At 39.6% G+C, this 12,424-nt stretch overlaps 1 protein-coding gene across 1 annotated transcript in view; it reads left to right on the top strand.

The window, feature by feature from the left end:
* HBS1L (HBS1 like translational GTPase) overlaps positions 1–12,424 on the top strand; it is a 214,779-nt gene that overhangs the window by 166,841 nt on the left and 35,514 nt on the right. Inside the window, exons 11-13 of the mRNA XM_073627318.1 lie at positions 4,390–4,507; positions 5,942–6,010; positions 10,324–10,428. Coding sequence (XP_073483419.1) covers positions 4,390–4,507; positions 5,942–6,010; positions 10,324–10,428 — 292 coding nt within the window. The remainder of the gene's footprint in view (positions 1–4,389; positions 4,508–5,941; positions 6,011–10,323; positions 10,429–12,424) is intronic.

The following is a 12,424-nucleotide window of genomic DNA, read 5'->3' as shown; positions in this document are numbered from 1 at the left end:
CAGGATCAGGTTGAAGGGCATTTCAGTGGTCCTATTTGCTCCAGACTGGCCCTAGTGGATAAAGTATGAAGTAGTATGCCGACCTGGTAAGACCTCTAGCTGACACTCAACGGTTCAATACAGGGCATTTTCACCCCCTTCCTTCCCAGACCAATTTTTAGTTTTCAGCGCTGTCGCACTTTAAACGACAATTGTGCGGTCGTACCCAAACAAAATTGACATCCTTTTTTTCCCACAAATAGAGCTTTCTTTTGGTGGTATTTGATCACCTCTGCGGTTTTTATTTTTTACGCTATAAACAAAAGAAGAGCGACAATTTTGAAAAAAACACAATATTTTTTACTTTTTGCTATAATAAATATCCCAATTTTTTTTTTTTTTAAAAACAAATTTTTTCCTCAGTTTCGGCCGATACGTATTCTTCTACATATTTTTGGTAAAAAAAATCGCAATAAGCGTATATTGATTGGTTTGCGCAAAAGTTATAGCGTCTATAAAATACAGGATAGATTTATGGCATTTTTAAAAAAAAATTATTTATTTATTTTTTTTACTAGTAATAGCGGCGATTTGCGATTTTTTTTTTTTCCTGACTGCGACATTATGGCGGACACATCGGACACTTTTAACACATTTTTGGGACCATTCACATTTATACAGCGATCAATGCTATAAAATTGCATTGATTACTGTGTCAATGTGACAGGCAGTGAAGGGGTTAACCACTAGGGGGACACAAGGGGTTAAATGTGTTTCCCAGGGAATGCTTCTAACTGTAGGGGGCGGGGACGTACAAGGGGAGGAGACCGATCAGTGTTCCGCTGTACTGGGAACACAGATCGCTCTCCTCTCACCTGACAGGATGTGGATCTGTGTGTTTACACACACAGGTCCACGGTCCGGCCCGGTTAACGGGCAATCGCGGGTACACGCACCGGGTCCGAGCAACGCGGCGGGTGCGCGCGCGCCCCCTAGGTGGCCGGGAACCCGAGGCCGTCATATGACGTCCACCCAGGATGGGAGATCCCATCTGTGGACGTCATATGTCTATACGCGGGTAGGGAAGTGGTTAATGTGCTCAGCCAGATCTTCAGTTCCATCATCCTTCAGGATCACTGACTTCAACAGTAGTCGAAGCCCAGGTTGTAAAGGTTTGAGGGTCTGAGTGTGTGATTCTTACAATTCTAAAAAATAGGCAGTCTACTTTACACAAGATCAATCACCAGGCATTAAAGGCATACATCAATTGGTGTGTTTCCGGGATTCCACCCAAAGGTTTCTCTGTGGAATAAATCCTCTCCTTCCTGCAACTAGGTCTAGACCAGCATTTGGCTCTCAGCACTATCAAAAGTCAGTTTTCTGCCTATACTTATTTCAGGGACCAATGGCCTCTCACTCCTTGGTTAAGACCTATAAAGGGAGTTTCTCAGTAAATCTGTGGTATCTGAAACTATTTCTTTCTTCTCTTCAGAAACTGCTGTTTGAACCCATTAGTGGCATTCCTCTCTCTAATCTCACCCCAAAAAAATGGTATTTATTTAATCCATCACTTCTATGAGGCTAGTATCTAAACTGGCACCCTTATCCTGCAAAGAACCCTTTCTGGTTTTGTATAGGGACAGATTGGTGTAGAATCTCAAAACTTCCTCCTGGCCTAAGGTAGTTTCCCCCTTTCACCTCAACAAGGATATTGTTCTCTCATCCCTCCCTTTTTCTCCATTGTCTGGATGGGGTTCAGGCTGCGCAAGTCCATCTCGTGGCTATTGCTTTCTTTAAGAAGACCGATTGCCTTTTTTTAAAATTCTGGATAGGCACCGTAAGGATGCTTTGTCTCCTTAACTTACCCATCCCTAAGTGACTCATGTAGTTGATCATGCAAACTTATGGTTTTAAGGATCAGTTTCCACCCTTTCCTGTACAGGTGCTCACTACTAGATATGTGAGTGCTTCTTGGACATTTCATCAAGCAGCTGTTTCCCAGATTTGCAAGGCTACCACCTGGTCGTCTCTTCACAGGTTCTCTAAGGTCTACCAGATGTATTTTCTGGCTTCATCTGATGGTAGCTTTGGGAATAAAGTCCTTCGTGTAGCTCTACAGTAGTCCCCATTTCTTGATTGTTTGCTGATATAACAAAACTCTTTCAATAGTATGTTTAACGCATTTAAACCACTTGCCACCAAATCGCATACATGTACCTATTTGACTTTAAGTGGTTATACCGGGCTGATGCCTGCAGTTGCAGGCATTTTCCCGGTATTATTTTTTTAAGAGGTGATCGGCTTTTATGTAAAAGCCATCCTAGTGGCTAAATAGCCGCTGGATAGCTTTTACGGGTGGCAGAAGCCCTCAAACCCCCCCCAGCCTGCGCCTCTCTGGACTCTACTGTCTCACAAGTGAACCCGGAATGAAGCCAGCAGTTCCACTGGCTTAACATAGAGCTTGTCAAGGAACAGAAGGTCCCCAATGGGCTCTATGATCTAGGAAACCAGAAGCAACAAGGATTATTGTCAATTCCGTTTCCCCTGATGTAAACTGTACCATTTAAATTGGTGGTGTTAGATACTTTTAAGGGCAGAGGAGACATCTGGGGTCTAATAGACCCCATATCTCTCCATAAAGAGTACCTGTTACTGCCAATTGCTTTTACAGGGGATTTTTACATTCCCTGCAACAGCAATAAAAGTAATAAAAAAAAATGTAAAGAAACAAAAAATTAAAGGATAAAATGTAAAAAAAATTTGAGGCGCCCCTCCCCATGCTTGTGGGCAAAGGTGATCGCACACGTTGATCCTGCACGTATACGTAAATTACGATCGCACCACACGTGTGTGCTATTGCCACGAATGTCAGAGCAGGAGCAATAATTCTAGCACCAGAACTCCTCTGTAACTCTAAACTGGTAACCTGTAAAGGCTTTTAAAGCGGCACCTATGGAGGTTTTAAATACCGTCATTTGTCACCATTTCACGAGTGTATGAAATTTTAAAGCATGATATGTTGGGTATCTATTTACTTGGCGTAGCAGCCTCTTTGATATTTTATCAAAAAATGTGCTATTGTGTTTGTGTGTATTCAAATTTATTACATTTATTTTACTGAAGTATTTTTTCTAAAAAAAAAACTGCTTTTGAAAAACCGCTGCACAAATTTTTTGTGACATTAAAAATTGCAAAACCCACCATTTTATTCTCTAGGGCCTCTGCTAAAAATATATACATAATATTTGGGCTTCTAAGTAATAATCTAGCTAAAAATTCAGATTTTTACTTGTAAACAAAAAGTGTCAGTAAAAGGTCTGGTCTTCTGGTGGTTAAAGGGGCAATAAGATAAATTAATTGTTAGGGTATACATGCCCTTTAATATATGAATAAAATACACCAACACTTCATTCCTACCAACGTACATTGAGTTTTTCCCTCGCAGGTATTCTTATTGACATACATACATTTTTTTCCCCACACTTTTTTCTCTGCTGCGTTCTACATTTCTGTTCAAAGAATATACATAACATTTTCTGTATTCTGTGTTGAATTAATAAACTTGCTCTGTACAAGATCTGTGCAGTGTATACTTCCTCTAGCATTCATCATAATTATAAATTCAAGAATGCTTACTAACCCCCCTTACTCTAGAATTATTTATCATAAGGCAAACCAGGCTTTACTTATGAAGTTTTTTTTTGTTATCCATGCAGTGTTTGTCAGTCTGGCTTGATTACCAACAAGCTGTACAATGTACAGTTGCCTGGGCACATCTTGTATAAGGGCCGTTAGCCAGGCAAACATCAACTGAGCACCCACAGTCATATCTGTTAGTCAGCTTTACCATTGCCACAGTTTTTTGTCTTGCCTGAGTGTTTTTTTTATTTTTCTTCCAGATTGGCTGTCAGGTGGGCATTGCCTTAACCCCAATAGACAAGCCAAAAGCTGCTGAATTGGGAAACACTCATTTGATGTGTGTGGGTTGTTTTAGTCAAATAAGAACGAACAGATTACTAGATAGTGGAATTAAGGATTGTTATTGAAAGGTCTTGTTTTTGGCCAGGTAAATTATGTGGAAGTGAAAAGTCAGAAGAAAGAGAGCCTATAAATAAAACGGAGATCACATATAGAAAAATTATGTATTGTAAAAATGGTCACAGCTTTCATCTTAATGTTTAGTGTTGTATGCATAAACTGTGGTTGATATTCTGTAACTGACTTTGTAATTAGTTCAGTACTTAAAATAGGAAATGTCCTTCTTTTGCAATTGCTTTCAGTATATAGTCAGTCATATATTGTTTTACACTAACTGGATTTGCATTGATATAAAACATTGATACCAACAAATTTTTGTCTCTTTGAAATAATAAGTGCAGTAGGAACACTAATCCTTTTCTGCCTATTTAGGACAGTGATGTATTTTACGTTCCTACCAGTGGGCTCAGTGGAGAAAATCTGGCCAAATGTAGTCAAATACCTGATCTGACAAGCTGGTATAAAGGACCGTGCCTTATTGACCAAATTGGTAAGAACCTCAAAGGGGCATTTAAGCAAATTAGGGACTAATGTGGAAGAAAATCAGGCTGCCTGACAGCAGATTCTATGCAGTAGTTTTATGTGCATTTGTGACCCCTGAGCCTGTAATCTGGCCAGCCAGCTGAACCAGATTTGCACAGATCAGGGTCAGGTTTTATACTGTCGAAGTGCTACTTGTGAGCAGCTAAGGGAGGAATTCATGACAAAAACTGCCTAAATAATATACTATAAGTCTGTCTCAAGTTTGTTTAAAATTGTCTCGTTGCTCCCATTTAGCATTGCCTGGTGCAGCAAATGTTTATAAATGCCTTCCTTTGTACCTCCATGACTGATATGTGAGAGTGGCAGACTTTTTGTATGCCTTTTATGTTTTTTCTTCACCATGAAAGCTCTATATAGAAGCATCTTTAAAGAGAATCTCTTGCCAAGGCTTGTGTCAGGTTTTTAGTGCTGTGTGTGTTCCATAGTAGATTTCTCCTCCATTCTTATGTTAGGTATACATACACTATCAGTTTTTTTTTTTTGTTAAACCCAGCGGGCTGCACGTAACAAACGGAGGCGCTTGAGAGGAGCCACTGTGCTAATTATGCAATGTTAGTACAGCGATCTCCTCTCTGAGCTATTGTGTTCTGACAGGAGGACTGCCCTCCCCAGAACACACCAGTCAGCACTGCCAGTGCTGATCAGATGCTGGTTTTCCAGCATACTCTTTTCACAGAAGCCAGCAAGGATGGTGTACACACGGGCCGAATTACGGCAGGTTTCTGTTGAACTGGCCGATATTTGGACCGTGTGTACAGGGCTTTATTGTGACAGCCAGGTGCTTCATTCTTAGGAGGATGTTAGCCTTATAGTTTATCGGAGAATTCTCTGTGAACTCATGTCCATGTTACTGGCTCTTTTGGTCTCATGCGCGTGCACACTATGGGCTGTAGAGCGTAAATGAGCCATTTCCTTAAGCATATGGAGCTACATGTAGGCAGCCTATATTACTCTATGGGGAAGCAGCGATTGTATGGACACTGCTGCACGTGCTAGTAAAGGTCATAGAGTAGTAAAAGATGTTACTATTCCTCAACTTGTCTTAAATTTTTTTTTTTTTTTTAGCAAGGGTTATTTGAGGAGTGCCAATTTACAAATCCCAGAAACCCATAGTAGCCATCATCTATTGCTCTTGAACTTACTAAATTGAAGAAGTCCAATTGAAGTATTTTAAGTTATATTGTAGGTATGGAGTGATCTTGTAGTTGAGCTTTAACAATCCTCCTTGTTTTCAGAGAATACTTGTAGGCTACTTTTTCTCTAGACCGTGAATAGTATTATTGTAAATAAAAACATAAAAGTACAGTACACTGGCATTAGGTTTGTTCTATTGATCATTGTGTATTATGTGAAAGCTAATTGGTTTTATTCTCCTATGCAGATTCATTTAAAGCCCCACAGCGGTCCACAGATAAACCTTTTAGACTGTGTGCATCAGATGTTTTCAAAGGTAAGTTTTTTTACACACACCACTTGTATGGGCAGGCCTCCAGCTGTAAAGAGAAAAAGCACCTACAAGTAATACTTTCTAAGTACGGGAACTTTAGTCCATCAGGTAGCATCAATGCTCTGGTTTGAAAAAAGTCTTCAGATTGATATTATCACCTGTTTTTGTATTTGCATGTGTGACTATTAAATTACCAGGGTGTTGTCCTACATTAATTGCAGTCATGAAGTAGGTTTACCTTGGTTCATCAGTTATAGATCCAGTGGCTATTGAATATGGTACTAAGTGCAACTTACCACTACCACTGGATCTATTTTGCAGAATTTTGTTACATCTAGAACCCATATGAAGAGCCTTTTCTTACTGTCATAAACCAGTTCTTGAAGGAGATGGCCAGCAGACAGACAACGCTCACAAGACAAAAGGAGATTTATATTGGATTGCCAAAAATGGCCATTGATTGTATTGCTGTTAAAGTGCTGATGTTATAAAATGAAAGTGATGTAATTTTAGATCACATTCACATGGCTAAAATAGACATTTACCTTTCTATTAAAGCTTTGTAAATTGAGCCTAAGGAATTTAGTTTTGAATTGGTGGCGTGAGGCCTGTGAAGCTGTGGCTAGAGTAATTTAGCGCTGCTGAAGATCCAGGTAGAAAAAAGTGATTCATTATAACTAGCAGCTACGGTCCACATTCTGTTATGTCAAGGATACCTGGATCAAGAAATATGGCCGTTTGCTAAATCTTTGGAAATCTGGAGATCCACAAGAGCACACTGCAGGTTGGGTACCCCCTTTTTTTTAACCTGCCCTGTTAAGCAGAGGACAGATAATGGCAATATGCCAGAACTCTGTGTGACTGCATAGTACAGGACAGAGAGAGCATAGACTTCTCAAAGGGACAAGGGTCACACCCTACCTGGAGGTCTGCAGTTTTCCAATTGTTTTGCAAAAATTCTATACAGCTTGCTTTCTGAATAAAGTGGGTTGCAGATAGCATTTACTACAGTGACATTAAGGATTTAGCATGAGTTAGAGCTTAAAGTGATATAAAATATAAAATAACAAACATCTCTATACTTACCTGCCCTGTACACTAGAATTGCAAAGAGAGGCCCCGAACCGCCTCTTCTTGGGGACCCCGCCAGCACTTCTGGCTCCTCCCCTGTCGAGTGCTCCCTTGGGAAGCCATGATCACTCCTGAGCCCCTCTGCTGCGTCCATTGACACAGCAGGACTCAGCCCCCCCCCACCACCACCACCACCACTCTCTCCTCACTGGCTTTGATTGACAGCAACGGGATGCAGTGCCCCAGCAAAGCCAGTGAGACATGGAAGTGAGGGGAGAGAAGAGATGCAGACATGCACAGCGTTGGATGAAATGAGGGCTCAGGTAAATAAAAGACAGGGTGGGGGGCAAAACTGAAGCCTAAACATTTTTTACCTTAATGCAAGGGATGCATTAAGGTAGAAAATATTTAGGCTCTAGAACCACTTTAAGTATACCTATTATATAAGCATGAAAACTGCTGTTGGTCTGAATTTTTGGCCTCTATACATATTCTGGGTTGATAACTCATGCAAATCATCAGCATAACAGCCAGTCAGCTAGCATCTTTAAAGGGATAATGGCAACCTACGTGTTTTTCTGCATAACAGGTTTTTTTAAGGGTCCATGCACACTGGGCAACAGAAAAATGCAGCACAAAAAACGCTCCTATGGAACATAATGTACACGTGTTTAGGCAAGTTTGCATTTATAAGCATTTTTCCCCAAAACAGTAGAAAAAAATGTACACTTAAAAATCCTGTATAAATATGTCTGTAAATGCCTAAATGTGTATGGACGCATAAGCTAACATAGAGTTGCTTCTACGGCTTGGTTCACACCTATATATTTTTTTTAGTGCGTTTTGCAGAAATGCATTAGTCCATTTAACATGGTTTCCTATGGGACACATTCACATCCATGCGTTTATCAGCCGCTGCATTTTTGGAAAGGGCCAGGGACATTTTTAAACGCAACACACTGCGTTTTTGGTTCAATAGACTTCAATGGACGTGCTGCGGAAATGCATGTAGTGCGTTTTTTGATGCGTTTTGCATATGCAATCTGCCTAACAATTAAACATCTCCCCTTTAAAAAAAAAAACATAAAAAATGCAAAACACATTAAAAAAAAAAAAAAAAAAAAAGTATGAAAACCCTTAACCTCTTCCGGACCGCCCACCGCATATATACTGCAGCAGGGCGGCCCGGCTGTGCAAAATCACGTACCTGTTTGTTTGTGTAGGGGCGCGAGTGCTGCAGAAATACTGCTCCCGCTGTGTTTGCACACAGCGGGAGCCAATCGGCGGCCACGTTGGCCGCCGTAACCAGCCGATCGTTCTGTGGAGACACAGAGCAGTGGTGTAAACAAAGCTAAGCTGAAACACAATCTCCCTTTTCCTCCAGTGTATCAGTCCCCCACACAGTTAGAAAGCACCTTCCAGGCACACACTTAACCCCTTGATCACCCCTGGTGTTAATCCCTTCCCTGCCAGTGTCATTTATACAGTACCAGTGCATTTTTTTAGCACAGTATTGATGTCACTGGGCCCCAAAAAGTGTTACTTTGTGTCCTGTTTGTTCGAATCCAGTCCTGCTAAAAATCGCTGATCGTCGCTATTACTAGTAAATACAATAAAAAAAAAAAAATAAATAAAAGGTCCCTAAATATATCCCATAGTTTTTGGAAGTTATAACTTTTGCGCAAACCAATCAATATACACTTATTGGGATTTTTTTTAACTAAAATATGTAGCAGAATACATATTGGCCTAAATTGATGAAGAAATTTAATTTTTTTTTTTATTGGGAATGTTTTATAGCAGAAAGTAAAAAATATTGTTTTTAATTCAAAATTGTCGGTCTTTTTTTGTTTATAGCGCAAAAAATTTGTGGGGGAAAAAAAGGACATCAATTTTATTTGGGTACAGCGTTGCACGATTGCGCAATTGTCAGTTAAAGCAATGCAGTGCCGTTTCTAAAAAGGAAGCAATCAAAACTACAATTAAAATAAAATTAGATTAAAAGATAGACTTTCAAACTTCAGCAGCGCTAAAGGTTTTGCATAAAAGCTTGGTAGTCTGTAAATCCAACTGAAACTGAAGTTCAAAAACAGTCTTTTGCATATAACAGTTCATAAATGATTCATCAGCTGTTTTAAACGTTCGACCACTGATCCATCTAGTGCTTATGCCCCCTCTAGGAATTGCACTCACCAGAAAAAAGATCAATCAAAGCCCCTTAGTATTTTTTTTTTTTTTTTTTTTTTTTGTTTTGGGAGGGGGGTAAGGAAAGGAGGGCGAAATTGACTATAAATAGGAACTGCAGTCGAAATACTGAGAGGTAGTTGGAGTATTATGGCCAGGTCTGGGGGAAGCGCCCCCCTCCTAACGCGGCAAGGAGTAACAACATGATGGGCGGAAATGAGAGAGGAAGATAACTCCTCTTATTTCTTTGTCTTCTTTGCCTCTTTTGTGACTTCTTTATGTTTATTTGGGTTCATTCTTTTATCCATCTTTATTGGATAATATATTAGAAACAGACAGGAGTAGATGGAATGGAATGTAACGAGTTATCAAGTTATTTATTTTTTTAATTTTTTTATTGTCTGGCTGTATGTGCAGAAATGGAATGTAATATACAGAAGGATTATTCATTTCTCTCCTGTTTATGTAAAAGAAAAATAAATAAATTATAAAAAAATAAACTTACAAACAAATGATAAGAAAAGCATCCAATAAATGATAGCACGGTGCATTCGATTCTGTTAATCTCACCACTAGTTGGAGAGCTGTAATCATCCATGGTGGTTCCCGGGGGGAAACCAGAGCCAATGACCTGTATAGCAAGCCGTTTAGTACACCTAGACGTGTTTCGTGAATCCGTCTTAATCAATATCGCAAAAAATGGCCTGGTCAGGAAGTGGGTAAAACCTTCCTGAGCTGTTTAAAAAACGCAAATTGCAGCGCCAAAAGCACTGCAGAAACGAATAAAAAGCAAACTGCATAGGTCTGAACCAGGCTTACAGGCTGAAAGAAAAAACACCAAACACCTTTATAAGCAAGATTTTTTTTTTTCTTTAATGCCCAGTGTGCATGAGGCCTTAACTGTTTCTGTTGAACCGGCCAATATTCAGTCTGTGTGTACCAGCCTTTAGATAATTGTGTTCCTCCCCTACATGATCAAATTATCTCTAGTGATGCTCAGAACATTCAACTTGTTATGTATTTAGGCAGCCTTAACTATAACATTATCTTTGTGCACTTAGATCAAGGTTCTGGATTTTGTGTGACTGGCAAAATAGAAGCTGGCTACATACAAACGGGTGACCGCATACTAGCCATGCCACCTAATGAAACATGCACAGTAAAAGGTAAGCAAATAGACTTGCTATCGAAGAACAATCTTTCTTATTTTTATTGCTGTATGTGTTTTGGCCCAGCAACTTCTGAAAGTTCTGTTTGCACCTGAAACTGTAATGTTCTGTCATACTGATACTGACTGTTGAATATTGAATTCTGATTCTTCAAACGAATTTCCTCACAGGTGACGACTGTGTGTGTCTGATGAGATGAACTTCAACTTGTGTGAGACATTTCACTTGTAACTCGTCGAGAGTTTAGGAGGCTTCTCACACTCACTTTGGGTTGTTTTCTCACGCCACCAAAGATCCCCACATTGTTCTATTACTCATGTTTGTTTATTTAGTGGTGCATCAGCAATACCCTTTTGCATCACTGTGTCCTCTCACAGGGTTCAGGCAAGCAGCGGGAGAGTTTCGTTTTGGATGCAAATCCTAAAAATAAGACCGCTACATATGTGAAAGTCTGGTATTTCTAGTGCCATAATGAAATCCAAATTTTCACATAATGTCGATTTCTTTTCGACATAGAAATTACTCATGTGGAGAAAAAAATATTTTTTTACAGCTTTTTAATTCCCAGACAACCCCCATTAAAATAAAGATAGCTACTAGTGCATTTTTTTTCTCAAATTAATATTTTTGTGCTTGATCAGTTTAACAAACATCATTTTAAGCTAATAATATAGTTAATAAAATGCAACAGTATTTTATTGAAAACAACCCAGAAAATGTCAATTTGTGTATGTAAATCCTTGATATTTGTGTAAATGGAAGACTACAATGAACAGAAAGATCGGTAGTTGAAAAGTGCTTATCTACAGGAGGAGTTTACAACCTGTATATTGAATCCTAAATTGAGCAGAACCTGTGTTTGTAATCTTTGGGGCATGCAGGTATTTCATTCATACCCAGTTACCAACAAAGTGTAAGATTGCTTTTTGGGGTGTCAGAGTAATGATAAAATTACGCCAATAAGGCTGTTTATTGAGAAAAAAAAACTGGAGAAGAGAGCTTAGAAACAAATATGGAGCTGTTGTTACAAGTGGCCAATTGGATTCATTATCTTGCTTTTCCAGACATATAAATAGCCTTAAAGGACCTTGTACATACAGACATCCGTTTGTATATGGGATATTGAGAACCAGATTTGAATATCTCAGCTCTGAGAGTGTGGGCCTGTAGGCCTTGTGCACATGGGCTTCAGCTTATACAAGAACAGTTACAAAGCTTTCAGCTAGCTTCAAGCAACTTTTTTTAGAGACTGTTAAAACAAGCTTCATTTTAAAATAGAAAATCCAAAAAGAAAAATAATCTCTCTGTGCTCATGAGATCAGACACATCAGAAAAGATTTGTTATAGATGATAATGATGATGATAATAATAGTGGTATGTGTGCAAAATGATGATCTATCTGAAAAAGAACTTGGTAATGGTAGAGAAAGAGACTCCAGGACTTATGCAGCTGAAAGGTCAGGGAATCCAGCTGGATGAAATGAGCTTTGTTGAAATAACCAACAGCCTTATCAAAGAGAAGGGCAGGAGAGCAGGATATCCTGCAGTGATGGATGAGCAGAGGGATGGGTGGAAAGGTGAGTTAGAGCTTGAATTACAGTGCAGCAGTGTTTATCAGATCTGGGAAGATCCTTGTGGGTATGCAGAAAACATAAATGTGGCCACAGCGCACAAGTTAATAAACGCATGTATCCATTTATTGCACAACGTAAGTAAACACTTACATTCAAGTAAACTAAGTTCTGCTTACGCTTGGAACAGAGGAGAGCTGAGTACGGTAAACTGGCAAGCATCTGTCATGCACAAGATTCTGGGCCCCTGTACAAGCCCCTTTACTTCCCCATGCCTGCTTTCTTGATCCTAGGAGCCCATAGATGTCACTGTCTCCACATCCGGAATCTTGTGCATGACAGATGCTTGCCAGTTCACTGAACTCAGCTCTCCTCTGTTCCAAGCTCAAGCAGAACTTTGTTTACTTGAATGTAAGGGTTTA

Source organism: Aquarana catesbeiana, linkage group LG04, assembly GCF_042186555.1.
Source record: "Aquarana catesbeiana isolate 2022-GZ linkage group LG04, ASM4218655v1, whole genome shotgun sequence".
Classification (NCBI taxonomy): Eukaryota; Metazoa; Chordata; class Amphibia; order Anura; family Ranidae; genus Aquarana; species Aquarana catesbeiana.
This window is presented reverse-complemented; position numbering and strand designations above follow the sequence as displayed.